The sequence below is a fragment of the Equus asinus genome, chromosome 25, assembly GCF_041296235.1.
Source record: "Equus asinus isolate D_3611 breed Donkey chromosome 25, EquAss-T2T_v2, whole genome shotgun sequence".
NCBI classification, from domain to species: domain Eukaryota; kingdom Metazoa; phylum Chordata; class Mammalia; order Perissodactyla; family Equidae; genus Equus; species Equus asinus.
In genome coordinates this window covers 21,319,099-21,344,010 of record NC_091814.1, presented here as the reverse complement: position 1 = coordinate 21,344,010, position 24,912 = coordinate 21,319,099, and the positions used below count along the sequence as shown (strand labels likewise).

At 38.9% G+C, this 24,912-nt stretch overlaps 1 protein-coding gene across 1 annotated transcript in view; it reads left to right on the top strand.

Moving 5' to 3' along the window:
- SPTA1 (spectrin alpha, erythrocytic 1) overlaps positions 1-24,912 on the top strand; it is a 64,040-nt gene that overhangs the window by 18,991 nt on the left and 20,137 nt on the right. Inside the window, exons 16-35 of the mRNA XM_070497247.1 lie at positions 826-1,069; positions 2,373-2,495; positions 6,266-6,483; positions 7,362-7,454; positions 9,211-9,348; positions 10,564-10,715; positions 11,348-11,534; positions 12,705-12,806; positions 13,807-13,898; positions 14,767-14,911; positions 15,733-15,914; positions 17,877-17,976; positions 18,091-18,288; positions 19,074-19,217; positions 19,762-19,865; positions 20,719-20,881; positions 21,414-21,545; positions 22,050-22,187; positions 22,371-22,475; positions 23,555-23,763. Coding sequence (XP_070353348.1) covers positions 826-1,069; positions 2,373-2,495; positions 6,266-6,483; positions 7,362-7,454; positions 9,211-9,348; positions 10,564-10,715; positions 11,348-11,534; positions 12,705-12,806; positions 13,807-13,898; positions 14,767-14,911; positions 15,733-15,914; positions 17,877-17,976; positions 18,091-18,288; positions 19,074-19,217; positions 19,762-19,865; positions 20,719-20,881; positions 21,414-21,545; positions 22,050-22,187; positions 22,371-22,475; positions 23,555-23,763 — 2,969 coding nt within the window. The remainder of the gene's footprint in view (positions 1-825; positions 1,070-2,372; positions 2,496-6,265; positions 6,484-7,361; positions 7,455-9,210; positions 9,349-10,563; positions 10,716-11,347; positions 11,535-12,704; positions 12,807-13,806; positions 13,899-14,766; positions 14,912-15,732; positions 15,915-17,876; positions 17,977-18,090; positions 18,289-19,073; positions 19,218-19,761; positions 19,866-20,718; positions 20,882-21,413; positions 21,546-22,049; positions 22,188-22,370; positions 22,476-23,554; positions 23,764-24,912) is intronic.

The window sequence follows — 24,912 nt, the reverse complement described above, 5'->3', positions numbered from 1 at the left end:
ATAAAACCTATGCCTTCTATTCATCTATCTCTTGAAGAACTTTTCTTATGTACCACCACCTCATACCCCAAAAAACAAACCAAACAAACAAACAAAAATCTTATCTCTACTGTGCTTCTACCAGACCAGTTATAGTTGACCTCACTAATAAAGATGAAATACATCTCGTATCTATTTTAGCATATAGGAATGTGGCTAAAATTTTATTTCCAGGAAGATCCTTCAAAATCCTGTTTCTGTATTCCTCCTTTCTTAGATACAGCCTGAATGGGGGCTATGATTTACTCAAATTCACACTACTAGGTAGTGGGCCAGGCAGGGCCTTCGCATTTCTCTTTCTGAGATTCTGACATTTGTTTTTGTAACATTACATTTCATCTCATAAGCATTGTTCCTGCTATGCCACAAATGTAAGCCTCAGAAGTATCCAGGTTGTTTACAATTAAGGCTCATTTTAAAGAGAGAGAAAGTAGGTGGATGGGGAACTAAGAAAAAGCCTCACACTGTTTTCCTTGGGGCCACAATTTATCAATACTACCAAACAATTAAGGCTCTATAGTCTGGTTTTTATGATTTCTTTGGCTCTACAAATATTTTGTCCTTTTTGAAATATGGTTTAAGAACTACTTTCCTATAAATAGCTCTTTGTTTGATGAAGTGGTCCTCAATGTAGCAACTCCTCCCACTCTATTTCACTCTGTTTGATTAGAAGTCCTAACATATTACATATGCGAGCTGATTCTCCCCATGACCCACCCCACCAAACACCCACCTCTTTCTACTAAATGATGGGATTTCCTGACACCCATTTTATTTCTCCCTCAGGATCAAGTGAACACCCTTAAAGACCTGGCAACATATTTTGAAGAAACAGGCCATCCTGAGGTTGGGGACATACAGGAAATGCGGGAGTCCCTGGTGTCCCAGTTTGAAGGCCTGAAAGAGCCACTGGCCACCCGGAAGAAGAAACTCATTGACCTTCTCCTCCTGCATCAGATCTACAGAGACACAGAGGACGAGGAGGCCTGGATCCAAGAGACTGAACCCTCAGCAGCTTCCACCTACCTTGGTTAGTACAGCCTGAGCAGGCTGAGCTGTAAGGAGAAGATGACGGTCTGCAGATTGTTTGAGAGGTCTGAGATACAGCAGTGAGAGGGGAAAAGTTTGCTCTCAGCTCTTTCCCCTCAACTCATGAAAACTTTGCCAGTCTTCCATAAGAAGATTTTTTAAAAATTCATAGTGAAAAGTTTACCTCCTAAAACCAGACATGAACAGCATCATGAATTTAACACCTCTAGGAAGAGCTAGGATGCTCAGCTTTTTGCTACTTCTTCTAACTTTTTTATTGCCAAGGTCGTTGGCTGAGCAGCCATGGTTAGTGTTTGAGGTACCAAGTGTTTTTGTCTATATTGTCAATGACTCTTTTATAGCTATATGAGCTATTACAAGGATAAAAATGTTGAAGCAGTGGATAAAGTGCAAATTTTCCTTCATTTGGAAGCTATCAGTTCACCATTGTCAGCGCCAGGACACTTGCAATGAAATACAAAAAAAGTGCACATAAATATAATTCAAACAATACGCATATGTTGGGAACATCTATAAGGGGCTGAACAATAATAACAATGGAGATGCTAGTCTGGAAAAACTTCCTAGAAAGGAAAGGATCTCTTTGAAGGGTGGACTGGCATGAAGAATTTCTGGAGAGGCATATAGTGTGAAGCCAGGGAGGGAAATTTTGGAAAGAAGAGAGGTAAAGCATGGATAGAAGACAGGGAGGATGAAGTAGACAGCTGGAACTGGGGATCCTCCATGGGGAAGGAAATTAACAATCCGTAGTTTTTGTTATGTGCTTGTTAATGTTAAGCAATGAGTGAGGCACTTTTTTAAAGTTATTTCTAATCATAACCAAAAAAAAAATCTTCAGAACAGATAACATTGTACCATTTTCATGGTGAAAAAACCTAGTTTAGAGAATTTAATAATTTTCTGACACCTATAGAAGCTAGTAAGTGGAAGATACTGCTTTTTACACCACAATATGCTGAAAGAAAATTGGTTACACAATTTTGGAAATTTGAGCTGAAAAGTTACATACCTTTCTACCTATTTTCCAACAAGAATAGTGATTTATTCATTATCTTTTATAGAATAATTAATTAAATTTTCTTAGTACAAAGAGGCAAGAGGAAGAACAAAGCTGAACAGAATTAATTCAGACAAATGGTATAAATTTCAGGTGGCCAACTCAATCATTAGAACCTCAAAGGGAAGAACTCGAAGATCCAAGAGATATAAAGAAGGGGAATAGTCTCTTCTTATTCCAAACACTAAAACGATACCAGAACTTGAATTTTTTTTTTTCTCTGTAGGCAAGGATTTGATTGCCTCCAAGAATCTTCTGAACAGACACCAAGTCATTCAGGCTGACATTGCCAGCCATGAGCCACGCATTCAATTGATAACGGAGAGAGGAAACAAAATGGTAGAGGAAGGTATGTAAGATTCAGATTGGGTTTCCCAATCATCACTATGCCAAACTTATGGAAGAAGTTTGTTCAATTTTAGGGCTTCAAGGGAATTTAAAGATATCTGACCCCACCTTTCCATCCAGTACAGAAATTCCCCTTGGGCATTTCTGACAGAAGATTATACAATGTTCTTTGTATATTCTAGTAGTAGGAACCTCCTTACCTCATAAGCCAGTCATTTCTAGTATTCTGTAAAGCCAAAATTATTTAAGTAAAATATTTTTATTTTAATAATCAATATGTTTTCTACAGAAGTTACAGAATTCAGAATTTGAATTACAAAGTCCCGTAAAACAAATCAGGTCCTTTTCCCACATAGGAACTTCCGGATCTGTGAAGACGTGTCTTAGGTTTCCAATGTCTTATTGTCTTTATGGTAAACAGCAACATTTTCTTAAATTTCTTACTTTGTATAGTCTTAATGTCTCTCCTCCTTCTGGTCTCCCATCTTCAAAAATCCTTACTGCTTAAATATGGTTTTCAGAATCTAACATCATATGCCAGATATGGTATAAGCAATGCAGATTACATTGGGATTTTTCCTCTATTAATTCAGGAATAAATTGCTGCCAACCAGTGTCCAGCTATAAAAAGTATAGTTTAAAATTCAGATTGCTGAGCAACAATTCAGATTTCAAGAATATTTCAAACCTAAAAATGTTTATTTGGGGTTCCTAAGTACTATAGTGACTGTCTTTTTTTTCTCCCCTTGAAATCTCCAAATGTAACTGTGGATTTTATTTATTTCTCCTTTCAGTTCTATCAGTCTGTTTCATGTATTTCGAAGCTGTTATTGCCGGCACAGACACTTAAACTTGTTATGTCCTCTTGATGAATTTAAATCTTTAACATTATAACCTAGTCCTCTTTATCCCTGGTGATACCCTAAAGGCTACTTAGTGCAACTTTAATTTAGCCACTCCAGCTGTCTCTATCCTTTTGTTTATACTCTGTTTTTTTTTTTTTTTTTTGTATTTAAAGCAGATTTCTTATAGGTAGCATATCCTTAGGCTTTGCTTTTCTTTTATGCAATTTGATAATCTCTCCCTTTTAATGAGTGTTTACAGCATTTAAATTTAATGCCATTTGCAGTAACATGGGTGGACCTTGAAGGTATTATGCTAAGTGGAATAAGTCAGACAGAGAAAGCCAAATACCTTATGATTTAATTTGTATGTGGAAGATTAAAACAAACATATAGATATAGAGATTAGATTGGTGGTTTCCAGAAGGGAAGGGGGAAGGTGGAAGGTGAAAGGAGTAAAAGGGCACACATGTATGGTGACGAACGGTAATTAGTCTTTGGATGATTAACATGATGTAGTCCACACAGAAATTGAAATATAATGATGTACACCTGAAATTTATATAATGTTATAAACCAATGTTACCTCAATTTTTTAAAAAAAGCAATTATCAAAATGGTTGTTTAAATCTAGCATCATGGCTATTTTCTCTTTGTCAGTCTCTACTTCCTTTGCATTAATTATGCATTTGTTATGATTCCATTTTATCTCCATAGTTGTTTATTAGCTATAGTTGTGTGGGGTGTGTGGGTATGTTTATTGTAGGATACTGATTCTCTATTTGTGGTTTTGTGGTTTTCATAATGATGCTAAGATGTTATTTGCCTTTCCCACATTCATTCATAAGTGTACAGTGAACTTTACTGGAGTCTACATGATGTGTGATAATGCCATTGCTTCAATGGTTAATGGAATATATACTTGTGTATTTTGTTTTAAAATTTTGTTTTGATTTCTGATATGGTAACCATTAATAGATATCACTATATAATCAAAAGCTTTTAGGGGTCCTCAATAATTTTTAAAATTATAAAGGGACATAGCAACGGAGAATGGATTGGTGGTTTCCATGGGGCGGTGGGGGGGGGGGCGGCGAGGCAAAAGGGGTGATTAGGCTCACATGTGTGGGGATGCACTATAATTAGTTTTTGGGTGGTGAACATGATGTAATCTACACAGAATTTGAAATATATTATGATGTACATCCGAAAGATATATAATGTTATAATCCAATGTTACTGCAATTAGAAAAAATTATAAAGGTATTCCAGGAACAAAAATTTAAGTCACTGCTCTAGGTTTTAAACTATAGATCTTTAACTTACCACAGTCTAACTTCATATAGTATCTCACCATTTCATGTGTAGAATAAGAGCCTTAAACATGTTTCTATTTCTCCCCTTTCATCCTTTGTACAGTGATGTCACACATTTTAATTTTACATATCTTTTAAAGCCCACCATGCATTGTTATTAATTTGGCTTTAATAATAAATTAGCTTTGAAAGAGATTAAGAAATGAGGAAAAAATCCTTTAATATTTACTCACATATTTGTGTTCTTCATTCTTTTGTCTCCATTGGTAACTTTACCTTTATAACTTTCCTTCTATATATTTCCTCTAATATTTCTTGTAGTGCAGGTCTGCTAGCCATAAATTTTCTAGGCTTTTATTGGTCCAAGACTTCACTTTGCCTTGATTTTTGGAACAAATTTTCACTCGATCTGAAATTCTTGGTTGACAGTGTCTTTCTTTCAGTACTTTAAAGATGCTACTGCATTGTCTTCTGACTTGCAGCGTTTCTGATGAGAAGTCTACTATCATAACTATCTTTGCTCCTCCATATGTAATGTATATATTTTTTCCTCTGACTCTTTCAAGCTTTTTATCACTGGTTTTCAGCACTTTGATTACCATATGACTTGGTGTGGTTTTCTTTGTTTCTTCAGCTTGGGCAATCATTGAGCTTCTCGGATGTGCTTTCTTATGGTACTTCTAGGGGAGCCTTTATTCTGGAACTAATCTAGAGATTAGTCCACTACTAAGGTGTAACCCTTCTGAAGACTCTACCTCCTGCATTATAACATCTTTCCACCTTGGTGGGTGCTAATTTTAATTATTCACAGCCCTATGTGACCCTTAGGAATTTTTTGGCCTACTGCTTTCCTACTGTCATCCTTTCTTCACCCTTGAGAAGTTTTCTTACACATGTGTGCTAAGGAGTAATCAGTCAAATACCCTAGGGGGGCCTTTCTGCATTATCTTCAAAGCTCCATTTCTGTGCAGTACCTTCTCTTCAGGACTGTTCCACAAGCTCCAACTATCTTGTCTTCTTCCAACTCTGCTCTCTGCCTCCTCAACCCAGTGTGGCTGCTAGTTCTGCTTGGGTTAGTCTTGCCAGAACTGCAGCCTAGGACCTGCCTCAGGCATGAACTGCGACAATCATAGGGCCTATCTCATTTTTACCCTTCTCTCGGCAGTTATAGTCCTCTGCCTATTGTCTGAAAATCATTGTATCTATAGTCTGTTCTGTTTTGTAGCTGTTTAGAGGGGAGAACAATTCCTGTAGTAATAAGTCCCTTGGGGGCAGAAATGGAAATCTGTTGAATTTCTGTTTAGTCTAGAGAATACATATTCTTGGATCTCTGACTAGTGCCTACACATAGGTATTCCATTTTCAAGTCTGTATATTGTAGGCTGTAACACCCCATTCACCACCACATGTACACACCTATCCTCCATTAGTGCCTATTAGTGCTTAATCTTGCTTGCAACATTCCAATTCCCAGGAATTTAGGTAAAAAAAATGTCATATTGACTATGTGCAGCATCATTCTCATGCCTTCCTTTCTCTCTTCAATCAAAAGGATTGAAGTGTAGTGGACATTAATGAAGGTAACACTCACTTATTTTCCAACCACTCCATAGGACACTTTGCTGCAGAAGATGTGGCCTCAAAGGTTAAGAGTTTGAATGAGAATATGGAGTCTCTCCAGGCTCGAGCTGCTAGACGGCAGAATGATCTTGAGGCCATTGTCCAGTTCCAGCAGTACCTGGCTGACCTGCATGAAGCAGAAGCATGGATTAGAGAGAAGGAACCTATTGTAGACAACACTAACTATGGAGCTGATGAAGAAGCAGCTGAGGTAAGGTGGGCATGGGAATAAACCTTGTCTAATACTCACCGAATGATACCGAATTAGATTGTAGGACAGCTACAGTTTCTGTTACATTATTTGGAGTTTCCAGTGTGATAGCCTTTGGCCTTCCTCTGCAGGGATGACCTCAGAGTTGATGGAGGTCCCAAAAGATACACTACATTTTCCTAATCCCACAGAAATCCATAGATTCCTTAGAGATTATCTAAACCTGAAAAAGCATGACTAGAGATCCGTGCCTGTCTTGGTCCCGTCCTAAACTGCCCAAACTAACCTTGGGATTTCACAAACCAACCATGGCTTTAGGATATAAGCACCTTAATTACTTTATTGAAATAAAATCAGGCAGACATGTTAGGGCAAGAAGAACGTCAAAGGTCAGAATTACACTTTATATCCATTCCTTTGTTCTGTTCATTGTCCAGTGGTAAGCTAGTATAGTATTTCACATCCATTCCTTTGTTCTGTTCATTGTCCAGTGGTAAGCTAGTATAGTATTTCACAAATCTTTGGCACTAGAAATAATTGAAATGGGCATCTAATATAATGTTAATGTTTAATCCTACAAAGTAACATTATCAGCAGTCTCCTCTTTGAGCTGGGGTGTGTTGATAAAATGCTTGTGCAATTTTGACCTTGTTTTGATTAAAGCAAAATATTGAAATTTTTGTTCATTTGACTCCTATTTGATACTTGCAAATTTAGAGTTAAAAAAAAAGAAAGAACTTTACATACAGATGGAAAGTGTCTCTTACCAGGAATTAGGACGATTGGTATAACCCGAAATAGTAGTTGAAGCACTCCCCAGGAATGCTCAGTGTTCTTCCTGTATTTGCTTCTGATGATCTTCCCATCAACAAATCCAGGCTCTTCTAAAGAAGCATGAGGCCTTTCTAGTGGATCTCAAAGCATTTGGAAACAGTATGAAAGCTCTACAGGATCAGGCAGAAGCCTTCCAGGTAAGGACTTAGGGTTGACAAGAATCACATTCCTCACCACAGAAGAAAAGGAATTCTCTTTGTTACTGATTTTTATTTCCTATAACCCAGGAAGCAATTGCAAAGAAAATGGTAAGTTTTATGATCCTTATAGGCAGGAATTGTAGCATCTTTGTAGCATGTACAGAATTTAGTAGACAAGTTCTCAATAAGTGCTATCACGTGTTCGTTAATGTACTTTTTGCTTTCCTTTTTCCTTCCTTTTATCTTTCTATTCCTCTTTCTTTCTTCCTTTCTTTATTCACATCTCTCCTTCTTATGTTTTTCCTGATTTCTTTCCTTCCTTCTTTAGTTTTTTTTATACCAACACTTATTAAAAGTCTGATACATGCAAGTATGAATAAAAATAATCCTGACTTGCAGGGAAATTACGGTATATTAGGTGATCAGAAATTTTAACAAATAAGTGCACATAATAGCTATATGAACAGGAAAAATGGTCTCAAACAAAGGAGTGTTCCGTTCTCTTGGAATAAGAATGCTCGAAGATAGGAACATTTTCATAGCTGAGACAAACCAGTTTATCTGAGTTACTTAAAAAAAAAAGGTCGTTTGCTATGCAGACAAAGATGAGAAGGGCCTTTGTAGTCAATGAGCTGTGAGTGCAAAAGCACTGAAGCATAAAATAGTCAAGCAGTTTTTGGAAACTGGAAATACAAATAGTTGAGAATATGAGAATGGCTAGGGTGCAAGGTGAAAAGGAATGTCCCAAAGAGTGACGAAGCTGGGATCAATTAAATGATACAAGTGTCTCCTGTGTGTAGTGGAAGAAAAAAGAAAAACACTTCTTACATTCAAGGAATTCTTTCTAATGAGAGGCTCTGAATTCATACACTGGGGGTAGACAAAAGACATGGACCCACATGTCAAGTCATATATATTTTTACAGAATTTCTACTCTGTGCCTTCATCAAGCTGTGCACAGAGGGTATCTAAACAAGAATGGGTGGACTTATGAATTGTACATTATGAGGAAACACAGTACTTGAAGGATATAAAATCAAAGAGATCTGCAAGGGGAGGTAAACCTTCAATCTTCAACTCCAGTCTGAAGAAGGTGTGGGTCATTACTTATGAAAGGGCTGTATATTGTGTTCATTCTTTCGGAGATAAGATGTTTGCAGGAAGTAAAAATCAGAGACGACTACACCGTGGAGAGCAGGTTGCTTGCTAAAGAGAAATACAAGATATTTGATCTCAGTTTATGTTCTCAATTTTTAAAATTCTGTGGTGTTTCCTATGTTGTAGATCACTCATCTCTAAAAAAGAAATCCCACAGTTCCTTGAAATAATAGTGTAAAGGCCTGGGGTTGGAAGGATTTTCAGTAGAAGCCCAGGGAATGGAGATGGTGTTGAGAGATAGTGGGTCTTTCACTTTCTCAAACAATTTTTTGAAATGTTGATGTGTATAATCCTTTATTACCAGCTTTAAGAACTGGTGTCTTAGAGTACTTAATATATTTCCAACAAACTACATACTTACTTGCTTAATCTCTGTTCAAACTTCCCAGCTCGTCTGTCCCCTGAGAAGTGTTGGATTGAGCAGTATCTCTGAAAACAACATATTGTGATCTCTCTGTACTGGCAGCTATGTAAGAGCTTCCAACCAGAGGCAACTCTCTCCTGTTAGGCCCAGGGACTGCCTACCACTGTTAGGCTGTACAGGAATATATTTCCAATGGGTGACTGACATGTTCTGCTTCTTGTTTTTATTCAGCAACAACAGGCTGCACCAGTGGAAGGAGCTGCTCGAGAAGTGAGGGTTATGGCTTTATATGACTTCCAGGCCCGCAGCAACCGAGAAGTCACCATGAAGAAAGGTGATGTCTTAACTCTGCTCAGTTCCATCAACAAGGTGACTTTCCTTTCTAACCTTCTTCCCACCATGTAGTTCTTCCACAGTCATCTCTCCCAACCCTCCCAGATATGTATATTTTGGCCAGCCAACATTTTTCTCTTGTTATCTCTCTTAAATAACCATAATTTACTGATTACTTTCTTTCCTCCAGATATTATGTATGATCCTGTACGCACATATCTTTTGGGATAATAATACCAGTTTTACAGTTAACCAGATGAAGACTCAAGGAGCTTAAGTAACTAGTCTAAAGACATATAAGCTATGAGGGGCAATTCTGTAATATATTTACAAGAATTATCTGTCCCTTTCTCTTTGTCTCTTTGCATGTTCCTCTTCTGTACCTGTGTTCCTAGTGATGGAACAACAATGGCTGAGGTCAAGGGAAGCTTGATCAAGGACAAGTCTTTTGTCAGCTTGATTTTCTTTAGACCTTATGTCTGTGAGAATATTGATAAAATATTGGCTAGGATTTTAACTATATTTTTCATAATAGCTCAAGTAATTTTTATATTCTAATATTAATTTATCTCCAAAAATGATTGGGAAGAAAAGAAGAGAGTTTCAGATATCGTTACTTTGAAGGCAAGTGAATTTTTTAGAGAAGCAAGATGTTTTATTATCAAATAAGCTGTGTGCCAGTGCCCACAGGCTTCTCCATTTCAGTACATTATTCTCTGAGGAGTTTAACTCTAGAGTGGTTAGTATAGCAACACTCCAAAAATACTCTGTGGGGATCAGGGGGATACTTAAACATAAAGCATTCACATAAGTGAAATTCAGGGCAACACACAATTTTCAGAGAGATGAGGAGGAGAAGTTCTTGCACAATACTGTCATACACAGCTGCTCCACCCACAAGAAGCCCAGTTCAATTCTGGCTCTGTGGGTTTTTTGTGAATTCCTAGTAGACAGAGTGCCCCATCATTAAAAGAACTGTCACTAGTTTTTGAAAACCTCAACAAAATTAAGAGTCTAACATCAAATGTCAGATTCCTCCATTTCAAAGGCTCATCTCTGCAATTCCTGAAACTCCTTATTTACCTTATTTGTAATGTATGAAAATTATTTGCCACCCATAAGCAAAGGTTTGCTTCTCTTGGCCATTAGCCCACGTCCATGCCTAAAGACTTAGTTATGAGAGTTGAAGCCTCTCCTATTTGTAGCTTTTCCAAGAACTAAGGAAGGAGTGGGGATCTGCTCTCCCTTCAGGACTGGTGGAAGGTGGAAGCTGATGATCACCAGGGCTTTGTGCCAGCTGTCTATGTCAGGAAGCTGGCCCATGATGAGTTTCCTATGCTCCCTCAGCGGCAGCGAGAAGAACCAGGCAGCATCACCCAGCGCCAGGAACAGATTGAGAAACAGTAAGTTCTGGAGGCTGGAGAACTGGACAGTGTTTGGCCAAACATTTCCTACTGGCCAAAGACACTTCTCATGACTCTGCATCTGTTAGACTAGAGATGTCCTGCAAATTTGCAGATTTTAAGAGCTAAAAGTAAACTTAGCGTCCTTCAGATACTTCAGTTTTGATATGAGGAAAGGGAAGCCCAGAACCATTAAATCAATTGCCTGAGGTCAGACACTTAATTAAGCCACATCTTCTGACTCCCCACCTGGCATTCTTTCAAGGTTATTGAAAGGTCTTCTGACCTTCATATAAATTTTGTTTACTATACCAGGCTGTTTCATATCCAGTTGTCCACAGGCCTGTGGAACTTTCACTTACATATAATGGGGAAGGGATGTTGCCAGTCTCACTACTGGAACATTAACATTTTTATTATTTTTAGGTGGAACGCTGTGTGTATGTCTCTGTTTGTAATGCTATTTTCATTCTATCTTTATTTCCTCCTCTCCTTTACCATTCTTCAATTGATTTTTCCTTTACCTCCTTTTTGTCCCTTTCATTCTCTCCCTCTCTCACCCTACTTCTACTCTTCTGTGTTTTCTTCACTTTTTGTTCCATCTTTCCCGTTCTTTTCATTTCTCCACTCAGGTATCGCTCCCTCCTTGATCGGGCAGAAGAACGCAGACGTCGTCTATTGCAACGATACAATGAGTTTTTGCTGGCCTATGAGGCAGGAGACATGCTGGACTGGATCCGAGAGAAAAAGGCAGAAAACACTGGGGTAGACCTAGATGATGTTTGGGAGCTGCAGAAAAAGTTTGATGAGTTCCAAACGGTGAGAAAGAGGAACCTTCTCCTCTAGACAGCTTTTTAAGGATTATCATTTTTCTCTTTTATCTTATAACTCCTCTTAAGCAACTCCTTAATTTCATATTTACTAAATATCCTCCCCAAAGCCACTGACGGTTCCATATTTCACATCTTCCTCTGGGTATTGTAGATGCAAAGAGGGTGCTGAGGAAACTAGTGACCCTAACTTTGCAGCCACGGTCCCTGCCACTCCCAAATACTACTGGGAGTGCTTGTCTCCTAAAAACTTGTCCTATACTGTACTGTGTTCATGCTGATGCCCAGGTTGAGATGGGGTGTTTTGGGACTCTGTGTAAGGTCTATTTATGGGGCAGAAGTTGGGGTGAGAAGATGGGAATAACAACCTGACTTTACAGCTGGACAATTCCTAAGTTTCTGCCTACCTAAAACCCTTCCATTCTCCTATATTCTCTCAGATTCATTCTATTATCTTAACTAGCATCAGTATAAACTCCTTTTTCTTTTCTTTTTTTATGATACCTTCCAAATGGAATTCAAAGCAATAGATAGATAGATGATAAATATAGAGATAGAGATAGAGTTTATATATGTGTGTGTGTGTGTGTGTAGTTTTGGAAAACATAAGAATGAGAAAAATAAGAGTAAAATTATAAAAGAAAACTAGGAATGAGAGTTCCATGAGAAAACTCATTGAAAGTTCATTGTATAACGTAATTAAAAATATCATCACCATAGACATGGTGATGAGCCCCCTTGAGCTGTTTCTTACAAATGCTTTAATATAAAGAGATTGCAACTCAGTCAGTGGTATTCTGTAGAAGGTGAAGGAGTTTATATTGGTAGGAAAGAATATTATATGCTGCAAGTATAGACACCTCTCGTGATGTAATTTAATCTGTAGTGATATTTTTAAGAAATCAAGGAAACTGTAGGTACTCCATACTCCAGGTAAATAAAAGTTTTCTTGCCAGGTTTTTGATAGCCACCAGTTGTCAGGGAGTTTAAAGGTTCTCTTACTTGTGGTAGAATGGAGTAAGGTGGTTTGTTGTGGATGGCAAGTGAAGTTAGCAATATGTTTTAATATTTAGCCAAATTGAAGGCGAGATAAGCAGACAAGTATAAAAGATTCTTGAGAAGGGGATTTACATTGCTTTGGACAAATTTTTCCATCCAGGATTTGAAGACCAATGAGCCTCGGCTGAAGGATATCAACAACATAGCTGATGATCTTCTATTTGAAGGCCTTCTAACACCAGAAGGAACTCAAATACGGAAGGTAACTAAGTTCTCCTTCCTTTTCTCCTCACTACTAGGTTGAGCTTTGGGAGTCTTCCTCTAACTTATACTCAACTTCATATTCCATAAATCAGGTAGAACATGGAGAAGGTAATGGGAACATGGAGCTGACTACAAGAAAGATCAAAGACAATAGTCCAAATAGTCCAGCCATGTAAACATTTGAGCTGATCAGAAATCCTTAAATTGCAATACATGCTCCACCTCCCCCCGACCACCACAGACACAACAAATTCATTGCTTACATACATGATACAAAGAAAATGCAGATAAAGGAGCTGTGATAGTAAGAAGGGGTTAATCAAGAAACATTACTGAAACAGATCGGCTCTGATAAAATCTGATGAAAGAAGGAGAAGAATATAGATCAGCAGAGATGGAGGAGGGGCATTCTAGACCTGATTCAGATTTGGACTTATGGTTCCATAAAAGATCTAGTGAATATTTATGCAATGTCTAGTCCAGCTCTCTGGATTGTCATAAACCAGTAAAGATGAGTTTTCTCCCTCTTTTTGTGGTAGTGGACACGGGGTAAGAGGGAGAAGGAATGTGCATAGGAACAATTTATTTATTCTCTGCAGACAGTAGGGCTCTAAGAGGCTTCTTGGTTTAGTCAATTCAGGGTGCAGAAAGCTATTATATTTCTCCTTGAGAATACCTTCTAACTACCAAGGCAACACTTTCCACTTATTTTCAGGGGTTGTGATGTAGTCTTTGTGGCAGCAAACATCAATCGCTACTCCAGGGTTGATGGCTCCATCCTGGAACATTAGTTTGGGAAGGAAAGTAATCCCTTTCTTAACTGCACTGGCATAAATGAGGCCCTAGCTCAAGCTTTCCAAGAAAGAAATAAGCTTATGTAATTTATGAAAGAAAGAACATGAAAACTATCATAATTTAAACCCCATCTAGCCTTCACACACCACAGAACTATCTGTGTTAGCTCCCTAGCTAAAATGTGATATGTTTGCCTCTTTTAGGAGTTGAATACCCGCTGGGACTCCTTGCAGCGGCTTGCAGATGAACAGCGCCAGATGCTGGGCAGTGCCCATGCTGTCCAGATGTTTCACAGGTGAGAATTTTAACCCTAAAAAGCAGTGCTGCTCTAGAACCTACTCAAAAATCCTCAAGTGTGATTACTATAGAACAGTCATAGCCATTAGTATAACCCGTCTTCCTGAGACAGGGATAGTAGGAGATCAGGTGTTTCAGGAGTACATCCCTCACTTCGCACATAGGATACTCCCAGGCAATCAACTTCAATTTTCTAGTGCCTAGGTTTGGGCCCTGGTACGTAATTAGCAGTCTATATACTTTTTCATGGTAGTGGATGAAACTTGAAGTAGAAATAAGAGGTTTAAGTAATTGTATTCCTGTACCAGAAGTAAACAGTAAAGGACAACAGACATCACATTGACTCTAACTGTTGACTCAAAAATTTTTTATGTCTGATTTCCAAATTTGTGTCTACGCTAAGAAACATATATGTAACTAAATAAGTAAACAAACATACCAACAAACAAAATGGAAACCAAACACTTTCGCTGTGTATAAATATATTTTGGAATATTCAGAAAAGGGAAAATTGAAATGTAGATGAGTCTGGTTGTTTCAAATGGCTTAAGATGGAAAGCCTTGAAACATAATAGTTAAGCATGTGGCTCTGCAATCTGGCTGCCTGGTTCAAACTTAGGCTCCACCACTTAGCAGTGGTATAACCCTGCGCAAATAGCCTCTTTAAGCTTCAGTTTTCTCATATGTAAAATGGGAACAGTAATAGTAACCATGCCTCAAGTAGTCGTTGTGAAGAGTCAATAAACCCAAGTTCTAACACGTTAAAAAAGATGGTGATGCTGTTGGTAGTGATGACTTCCTTATGAGCCCAGTTATTCTGCCTCTGGTACACATTATTACTCCTAAACTCTGTTCTTGTGTACCAGAGACGCAGATGACACGAAGGAGCAGATTGAAAAGAAGTGCAAGGCCCTCAGTGCCGCTGATCCTGGCTCAGACCTGTTCAGTGTTCAGGCTCTTCTGCGACAGCATGAGGGCTTTGAGAGAGATCTCGCACCCCTGGGGGAAAAGGTGAGACATGTGCTTCCAAGCTTTTCCAGCACTTTCCTCTTCATGTTTATTCCTATCAACACCCTCGTCCTCGGTTTTGTTCCCCAATCCTTTCTTCTTACATTTCTCTTTACCTTATTCATACTTGTTCTTGTACACTGTCCCTAAGGCAAGGCCACTAAAAGGACATCCCCCAGGAACATTAATGTGGAGGAAAAACATATTGGAAATGAACTTTCTGTTGTCCAAGTACCTCTTCAGTGGGTTCCAAGTGACCGGAATGTACAAAAGATAGTTGGAGGCCAGCAGCCTAAGATAAACAGGAAATTGCCATACTCAGGATGACCAGAACTATGCCTGAGCATGATGCAGAGTTTCTTTCACAAGTAATTAGATGAGCTTAATCCTACTCCAACCAAAAATGAACTCCAAAGCATTCCAGATACACTCTCCAGTGCTCCAGATGAACCAGAGGCATCGTGCATCTTGGCATTATCATGCAGAGCAAAAAGAAGCACAGAAAATGTCTATATTGGAAAGATGTTTGCATTAAATTCAGGACCTTTGGGTCCATAATTTGTATTGCTACTAACTAGCAGTCACTTAACCACCCTGCCTAACAGCCTTCTAATCTTAAAAAAGTATGGTAATGCCATTTTGACTGCTTCATCAAGTTATCATGTGTACCAAAGGGTTGGTGTTATTTCATAAAGTAATAAGAGGTTCTTGTACCTCACTGATGTCTATTTGAAGAGTGAGCACCACTAAGGCTCAGGTTGATTCTTTTGCTAGAATTTAGGCATGACTCTAGGCTGATTATCAGAGCTCTTGCATCTTCCCAGGTGACTGTACTGGGGGCAACAGCAGAGTGGCTCTGTGAGGCCCACCCAGATGCCATTGATGACCTGAATAAGAAGCGAATGGAGCTGAATGAGGCCTGGGACAACCTGCTGGGGTGTACAAAGGATCGTAAGGAGAATCTAAATGAGGCCCAAAAATTCTACCTCTTCCTCAGCAAGGCCAGGTAAAGCTCAAAAGGAAGAGCTCCACCAGGTGGGGTGGGCAATTTTCATGTCTAGCCTCTGAGTAGAGCTTCCAGGAGCAGTCCCGGTATGGGTACTCTTCACTGCTGGATTTGGTGGGCACCTTTCTGTCCAGATCTCACCTCTGGTTAGGCACAAAACTCCCAGGTTCAGTACTTTAAGCCATAAAATACTGAGGTTTGAAGAAATGTAATCCCATCTAGGCCAATTAAGTAAGCTTCTACAGAGTGCATACTATATGATGTGTTCTGTCAGGAGTTGTAGGAGGATACAGGGGTTTTCATTTTATTAGAGAGAGAGAGAAGGATACAGATAACCATGGTAGAACATAATACAACCCAAACATGCATCCTAACAAATATATGGATCTACACAAAGACACAAGGAGAAGAAATGTGCAGCATGTCTGTGAAGTGAGAGCAGCTGGAGCACAGTGTTTGTGTGTCAGAGGGGTAAGGAGAAGTAGCAGGAGAGAAATTTAGAAATGTTGAGATGAAATCCTAGAAAATTTTCAATGTCTTACTAAAGAGTCTAGACCTTTTCACAGTCTAGCAAATACATACTTTATCTGTGGAACAATTCCCACATTCTGTCCCATAGTATCAGTCTGCTAGGAGGAGAATTTAGGATTGAGGGTTCAGAAAGTAGTAGCTCACAATACAATACTTTTGAAGAAAAAAACGAGTCAAATTTTGGCAAATGATTTTGGTTGCACTTGGCAACCCCTTTCCCAATACACCATCTCTGGAAAGCTATAGTTTTTCACACAGTATAAATAAACAACGTCCATACTCATTCCCCAAAAGCATATAAATGTGCATATATCCCTGTATATACAGAGTCTATCTGGACTTCAGATTCCAAATTAAAGGCCGCCTCTTTTCCTTTATAAAGTCACACTTTTCAATCTTGGAAAAGTAATAATCCCACTCACAGAGCAACTCTAATATCTTATTTTACCTCTTTATGACACTTTTGCTTTTCAGGGTTTTTTTTAGTAGGTATTAGTGTCTAAATTTTGTTTGCTTTTTTCTTTCTTTTAATCTAAAGCGTGAGCTCCTAGAAGACATAAATATGTCTTTTTCACAATGTTTGCTAGCTGGTAAGCACCAATAAAACTTAGTTGTTTGAATAAGTGAATAAAACAGTTTACAAAAGAGGAGACTTTTCTGCCCTAGAGCTCATGATTCCTATTTAGCATCAAGAGTAGGGCACTCTTTATGAGATGCTTAATTTGGTCATCATATATAATTTTAACTCAATGCATGGTTATTTGACATTTACCCTCTAGTGAGGATGGACCTTAGCCCTCCTTGTCTAACATCTTGATGTCTAAAAGAGTAGGAAATAGGCCCTGATTTAGGTAACAACATAGAGTGTCTGTGTGTGTGCATGTGTGTGCATGTGTGAGTGTGTGTGTGTGTGTGGTGGGCAGAAGCATGTGCTGGATTCTATTGGGAATAAAAGGAAGAGGAAGGACTTGTCTTCCTTTAGATTCCATAATAAGATGATCTTTAAATCCAAGAATCCACTTTAAATGAACAGGAATAATTAAGAGTAATGGAATATGTACTGGTCCAGAATTCTAGTGTCTTGGTTCTAGTTCGGATGTCTTGTAGTTATATCACACAGACGAATCACTTACCTTCTGTCAGCTGACTCCCTCATCTCCAAAATGGAAGAAAAATAATTCTCAGAATTCTATACAAGATCATTACAAGAATTGAAAGAGATAATATATGTGAAGAGATTTTTCAAATGCAAGGGGTTGCTACTGTTGTCAGGCAATGAAAATAACAAACCTAAGATCTGTGAAGTTTATAAAGCCAAATAGAAAGTGTTAATCTGGAAATGTTTTCTAGAGAGGAAAAAGCCCAAGGACAGACAGCCCTGTAGCAAGTTGCAAGGTTTTCTTGTCACTCTCAACATTTCTATTTCTCTAGGGACCTACAGAATTGGATCAGTGGCATTCATGGCATGGTATCATCACAGGAGCTGGCTGAAGATTTAATTGGCACAGAGATCTTGATAGAGCGACATCAGGTATGGCTACAAAAGTCATAGCCACTGATCACATGACCTCACAACCATCCCTCACTTAACAACTTTGGTGAGATGTCATTGGCCTCACCAGTCTCCTCCTCATTTTTCCCACAGGATCATCATGCTGACATGAATGCCAAGGCTCCCACCTTCCAGGACTTAGAAGATTTTGCTACAGAACTTATAATCAGTGGTCACCATGCCAGTCCTGAAATTGAAGAAAAGCTTAAAGCTGTCAGGATAGAGAGGGATGATTTGGAGAAAGCTTGGGAACAACGCAAGAAGATGCTAGATCAGTGTCTGGAATTGCAGGTACAGGAAATTCCTAGGCATTAAGCAGGATTGGCCTCAGTCTGTTCTGTCTATGAAATTTTACATGGTTAGTACTGGCACTCATTTCACTGGACTTCTCCTCCTATAAATGCAAGGATGTCTCTTGACTATCTGACATTGCATTCTCTGCTTTGTAGCTTGATCATTTGATATTCTTTGCTCCTATCTCTATTAGAAGTGCCAAATAAAATAAGAGGGAGTCCTGGGCATGAAGTGGGGTTATTATAATTTATTTATTGATTGAGGGTTTGATTGATTGATTTTTATTGAGAACCTACTCTGTGCAGGGCCCTGGGAACACAAAAGTTGGTAGGATTTTCCATTTTCTTAAGAAGATAAATTATACATGTAGAAAGATCATCCTAGTACAGTAAGATGACTATTAATAAAACAAAATGTATGAATGTTTTGAGGCTAAAGAAGAGGGAGTGATTAATGTTTTTGAGAGAAGGAAGTAAGAGTGTCACAGACTACTCTGAAGCATAGTGTTTACCAGAGTCTTAAAGAAATAACCAGCCAATATTCACCAGATGTAGGATATGGGAAATAACACCCCAAGAAAGGAATATAGCTTATATAAAAATTGTGTTTTCAGGTAAGAGTAAAAGGTCAAGTATAGCTAAGATTCATGGTATGAATGCTTCTTGGAAGAATATAAGCACCACTTAGAGGATTTCTTATATAAGATCAAAGGAGAGGGTGAGATAATTTCCTCTGTCCCCTTGGAATGATATATCATATACCTCTACCTTCATTCCCCATAGTTGTTCCAAGGGAACTGTGATCAGGCTGAGAGCTGGATGGTGGCACGTGAGAATGTCCTGAGGTCAGATGATAAAGGTTTCTTAGACAGTCTAGAGGCCTTGATGAAGAAACGTGATGATTTGGACACAGCAATCACTACCCAGGTAATAACAAGTAATACAAGAGTTCCAATAATAACTGTTAGTAATAATAAGAGAAATCTTACATGAGTCTTTAGTTTTATGATTTATAAGTATTTTTATTCCCATTTACTTCTTACAGAAAAGTTTGAGGTAGGCAGGGCAGCTTGACACTGTGTCTTAGTCTTGTCGAAGACATAATGTGGCATTGAAATTTCTTACTTTAAGTTCAGCCTTTTAAAACCCAACTTTTAGAATTGGAAGTGACTTTGCGTGCTGTCTATTCCAATATCCCACCCAAGGCAGGAAGTGGGATATTGGCCATGGGAAGTGTGTGTTCTTTAAGGAATTCAGTACTACACAAGTAGCCCATCTCAGAATCATTATCAATGTTTCTCCTCTTGTTGAGTTGAAAGCCACCTCCTTGTAAGGTGTTTACCCTTTGGCCTGGTTTTGTTTCCTTTCGTCTAGCCACAAAGAATATCTCTGCTTTTTTCCAGGAGGGGTCAGGGTTGCAATAAGGGCATCATCTCCAGCCACCTGGGCTTTTTATTTTTCCCTTGTCTAGGAAAAGAAGATCACAGAACTAGAACATTTTGCTGAACGGCTCATAGCTGATGACCACTATGCCAAGGAAGAGATTGCTGCTCAGCTCCAACATGTGCTAGACAGGTCAGACCTGAGAAATTGTTTTGTGAGCTATAGAAAGATGTAGCAAAGTGCTCTCTTTGCTAGCATTAAGGATTGGGGTAACACTGAGTTCTTCTTATTTCTAGATGCCTAAAACTATCTTGAAACTTTAGAAAACTTTCTGACTTCATAAAATAAAGACAGAGAAGTTACCTTAGAAATTACCTGGCTTACATCCCATTACTGGGTATCTATCCTAAGAACCTGATATCAGATATCTCAAGAGTCCGTTGCACCCCTATGTTCATCGCAGCATTATTTACAATAGCCAAGACGTGGAACCAGCCTACATGCCCAGAAACTGATGATTGGATAAAGAAGATGTGGTATATATACACAATGGAATACTACTCAGCCATAAAAAAAGACGAAATTGGCCCATTCACAACAATGTGGATGGACCTCGAGGGCATTATGTTAAGCGAAATAAGTCAGTCAGAGAAAGACGAACTCTATATGACTCCACTCATAGGTGGAAATTAGTATATTGAGAAGGAGATCTGATCGGTGGCTACCAGGGAAAAGGGGGGGTGGGGGGAGGGCACGGAGGGGGAAGTGGTGTACCCACAACATGACTAACAAAAATGTACAACTGAAATTTCACAAGCTTGTAATCCATCATAACATTAATAAAAAAAAAAAAAAAAAAAGAAATTACCTGGCTTAGCCACTGTGTTTATACTTGAAAATGATGAAATGATGTTATACATAACATATAAACATATAAATAATGAGAGGAGAAGGAACAAGTTGGAAAATGGGAAGATTCATGGATATGGTATCAGAGTTTGGGAGAAGGGTAGAGAGCAGAGAGTGATCTGGCCACCTCCTCCAGGTGGAAGGCACTAAAAGCACAGCTGACTGCTGAGTGGATGAAACTCGGCGACTATGCTGACCTGAAACAATTCTACCGTGACCTTGAAGACCTGGAAGAATGGATCAGCAGTATGCTGCCCATAGCCTATGATGAATCCTACAAAGACCCCACCAACATTCAGGCAAGTTCAAAATAGGAATCTTGGAAAACTTCAGCATACCCAGATTGTTGGATGATTAGCCATCTCCCTATACTGAATATTTCTTTAACTGTTGAGGCCACTGTCTGTGACCTCAGGGACTTCTGAGGCAAATGGGGAGCAGGTCTTCAGAAGTCATTATCGGGACTGGCTCAGTGGTGCAGAGGTTAAGTTTGCACATTCTGCTTCGGTGGCCCAGGGTTCACCGTTTTGGATCCCAGGAGTGGACCTACACACCAATTGTCAAGCCATGCTGTCTGTGGTAGGCATCCCACATATAAAGTAGAGGAAAATGGACATGGACGTTAGCTCAGAGCCAATCTTCCTCAGCAAAGAAAAAGAGGAGGATTGGTAGCAGATGTTAGCTCAGGGCTAATCTTCCTTAAAAAAAAAAAAAAAAAGAAGTCATTATCACTTTGGTTATGATAGAACACTAACTCTTCTTTATAAACAGAATTTACCTTATCTTGCTTCTCTAAATAAGATGGCAATTTAGTTTCTGCTTTCCCTTCAGAGGAAATACCTGAAGCACCAAACCTTTGAAAATGACGTCTATGGCCAAGCTGAGCATGTGAACCGAGTCATCAACATGGGGAATTCCCTGATTGAGCGGCGGGCATGTGATGGCAAGGAAGAGATCGTGAAGGTAGGGATTCTGCTCAAGATGGGTTGGGGGCTACAAAGGCACAGGAAGAGAAATTTTTTACTTTTCAATGTTTTCATGTATAGGGATATGAAAGATGTTCTGTTAATAGTCTTCCCTCTGATTGTTGCACAAAGAAGGAGGAAAACAGTGATGCTCAGATCCTATCACTGCAATCATAGTCAGTACCAAGAACTCCAAAAAAGCTTTAGACTTAATTCCTAAGTATTATGCTTGTTTTACATTTTCTATCCCTACTGCCAAAAGTTTTCTGGCATTCAGACATCAGTTGCCGTAATCAGCCCAGGACCCTTTCTTCAAATTTTTTCCTAACATTTCTTGTTGTTTTCCTAGATTAAACATAAATTATTTAAAATGTATGACATTCAAGTACTGGCAGATTTTGACTAGTACCTTACTCCAGAGCCGTCCTACATTATCCTTTCAAGTTGTCATAGGACCCAGGATCCTAAAAACTATAATGACCCCTCAATTTCTTCGGGTTAGGGTCAATTGGAAGAGCTGCAGAAACACTGGGATGACCTGTATACAAGAACAATTGACAAAGGAGAGAAGCTCAACGAGGCTAGTCGCCAACAAAGGTTCAACACAGGCATCCGAGACTTTGAGTTCTGGCTCTCAGAGGTGATTGCACCTGGAAATGGTGGGGACATGGGAGCTACTGAATACTTGTCAGATAAATGGATTTATGCATGAACAGTTTGCTTGACTCTTCATGGGAGAAGTTTGAGGGCATAGTTGCTAATCTTGTTCTCCTTAAAGATAGTTTTCATCTGGAAGCTTTATTGCTTATTCTTCCATTCCCAGGCAGAGACACTGCTGGCCATGAAAGATCAGGCAAGGGACTTGGCATCTGCAGGAAACCTGCTCAAGAAGCATCAGCTATTGGAAACAGAGATGTTGACCCGAGAGGTAAGTGGTGCTGCAATCCAAGTCCTCTGGGAGGAATGGAAATGTTTCTGATTTTCCTCTCTTCTATCTTAAGAGATAGTTTAAGAACATAGCCTTGCAAAACTGACCTTAGTGTTCTCAGCCAGCAGTTATAACCACGTCAAACACATGCATTGCAGAGTTGTTGCAACAGTCACTGTTAACCAATGATTGTTAAACTATAGATTCTAAGACTCCAGGAAGTGTATCCTAAAAGCTATCTTTTTAAAATTTTTTTACTGATGCATGCATATAAACTCACCGTCACCCAAAGCCACATATTTCACCTGTCTTTGAAAGAAAATGGAAGTTTATTTCATAGAATCAGAGAGAAAAACAATAAAATCAGATGGGGATGTATGCGGTAAAGTTGAACTACATATAAACTCTGGAAAGTCTATGGAGAATTCTAGTTGCATTCAAATGTCAAGCAGAGATTTGTCCCATGAACAGTGGTAAACATGCTGGCAGGTGTTAATTTTATACAGGAGGATTTTATGTTATCAGTTTTATTTGGTGATACAGATACAGAAAGGACAAGAAGCCTAAGTCATTCTAAGTGCAAGATTTCAGGTCTTGATGATATTCCCTGTGACAGCAGGCAGAGTTAGAATGAAAACAGACACAGAAGAGGCTGGGTTTGCTCTGTGCCCAGTCTAAGAACGTTACCAATAGAGTAGTTCTTGTTAAATATTTCAGCCAATCAATCTACATCAAATTCAGTACTGTGAAGAAGACGGTCCTGTTTGGGGACAGTGTGCTTACCCACCAAGGTGTTATTTTCTAGTTGAGGAGAGGAAGCAAATATATGGGAAACCATCAGAAAGAAGAACAGGACACAGAAGGACAAATGTGCAGCTTGAGTAATGTAGTCACGCTATCTATATCGTCCTCTGAACTTGGCCTTATCCAATGAGTTAAAAGAGCATAAAATCAAATTCAATATCTTTGAAAACAATCTATTTGACCCAGTCTTTGAACTTGAGCCAGCAGTGGTTAAAGTCAAGGATCTACTTAATGCCTGTACTAATCTATTCACTGAGTGTACTGGGACTTTCTAGGATGCACTCAAGGACCTGAATCAGCTGGCTACGGATCTGCTCTCCAGTGGGACATTCAACGTTGAGCAGATTGTGGAGAAAAGGGATAATGTCAACGACCGCTTCCTGAATGTCCAGAACTTAGCAGCTGCACACCATGAGAAACTGAAAGAGGACTATGCCTTGTTCCAGTTCTTCCAAGACCTGGATAATGAGGAATCCTGGATACAGTATGTACTGCCAACTCATGTTGTGTGAATAATCCAGAATAGATAATCTACCAAACATGTTCTTATTTGATGCTGAAATGAAATATATAATCGTTTCTTGCAGTTGGTATTACTTCTTAATCATGTGTGCCTTAGCCTAAAGTTAACATTGGTTTTATTTTACCCAAATTCTCTCACTGGATGCAGGCAGAGGGAGACAAGAGTGGATGCAGTGGGCAATGGTTCACATAAGTTCTGGGAACAAAAGGAATGTTCTAGACAATTCATAGAATGTGTAATGCTCATGAAGATAGCTGGGCATTTACAACTTACTAGGCTGACGAGATCACTGTTGTTATTCTTTCTGTATCCTGTGTATCTTTTGTGACACCAAACTGGACACTGTACAGAGAATGTTACATGGTACCTGCTATAGTTTCATTACTGATTCTATTTTTTATTTTTTTGAGTAAGATTATCCCTGAGCTAACATCCACTGCCAATTCTCCTCTTTTTGCTGAGGAAGACTGGCCCTGAGCTAACGTCCCTTCCCATCTTCCTCTACTTTATATGTGGCATGCCTACCACAGCATGGCTTAACAAGCAGTGCATACGTTCGTACCTGGTGAACCCTGGGCCTCCAAAACAGAACATGTGAACTTAACCACTGTGCCACCTGGATGGCCCCACTAATTCTATTTTTGCTGTAAAAACTACGATTGAGAAAATCTTAGTAAATCAAATTATTTTCTCTACATCTCATTAAGCTTGCCTCATCATGTTCCTCTTCTACAAACCCGATGATTCTTACTAGTAATCAATGAATTAGAGGGAAGCACTGTACATAGGGCAGCAAGCAGGACATTTTGGAACTTTTTAGAAACAGTAAGATAATACTACTTTGTCTGTGTAGTGTTTGGTTGTGCTTTGTGGTGCTGGTCAAATATTTTATGCTCGGAACCAACCCACCTGCCATGACTTCTAGAGCGTCAGCTCTTTACACCCATTCTACCTAAACTCATTATTGATATTAACGGCCAAAAATAATAAAAGCCATGAAGGTCATATATGTACATGTGTTTCTTTATATATGTGTATGTGTGTGTGTAATTTTCACTTTTTGTTTTGGAAAGTAAAATATTAGTGTATGTTCTTGACCAAAGACAGAAA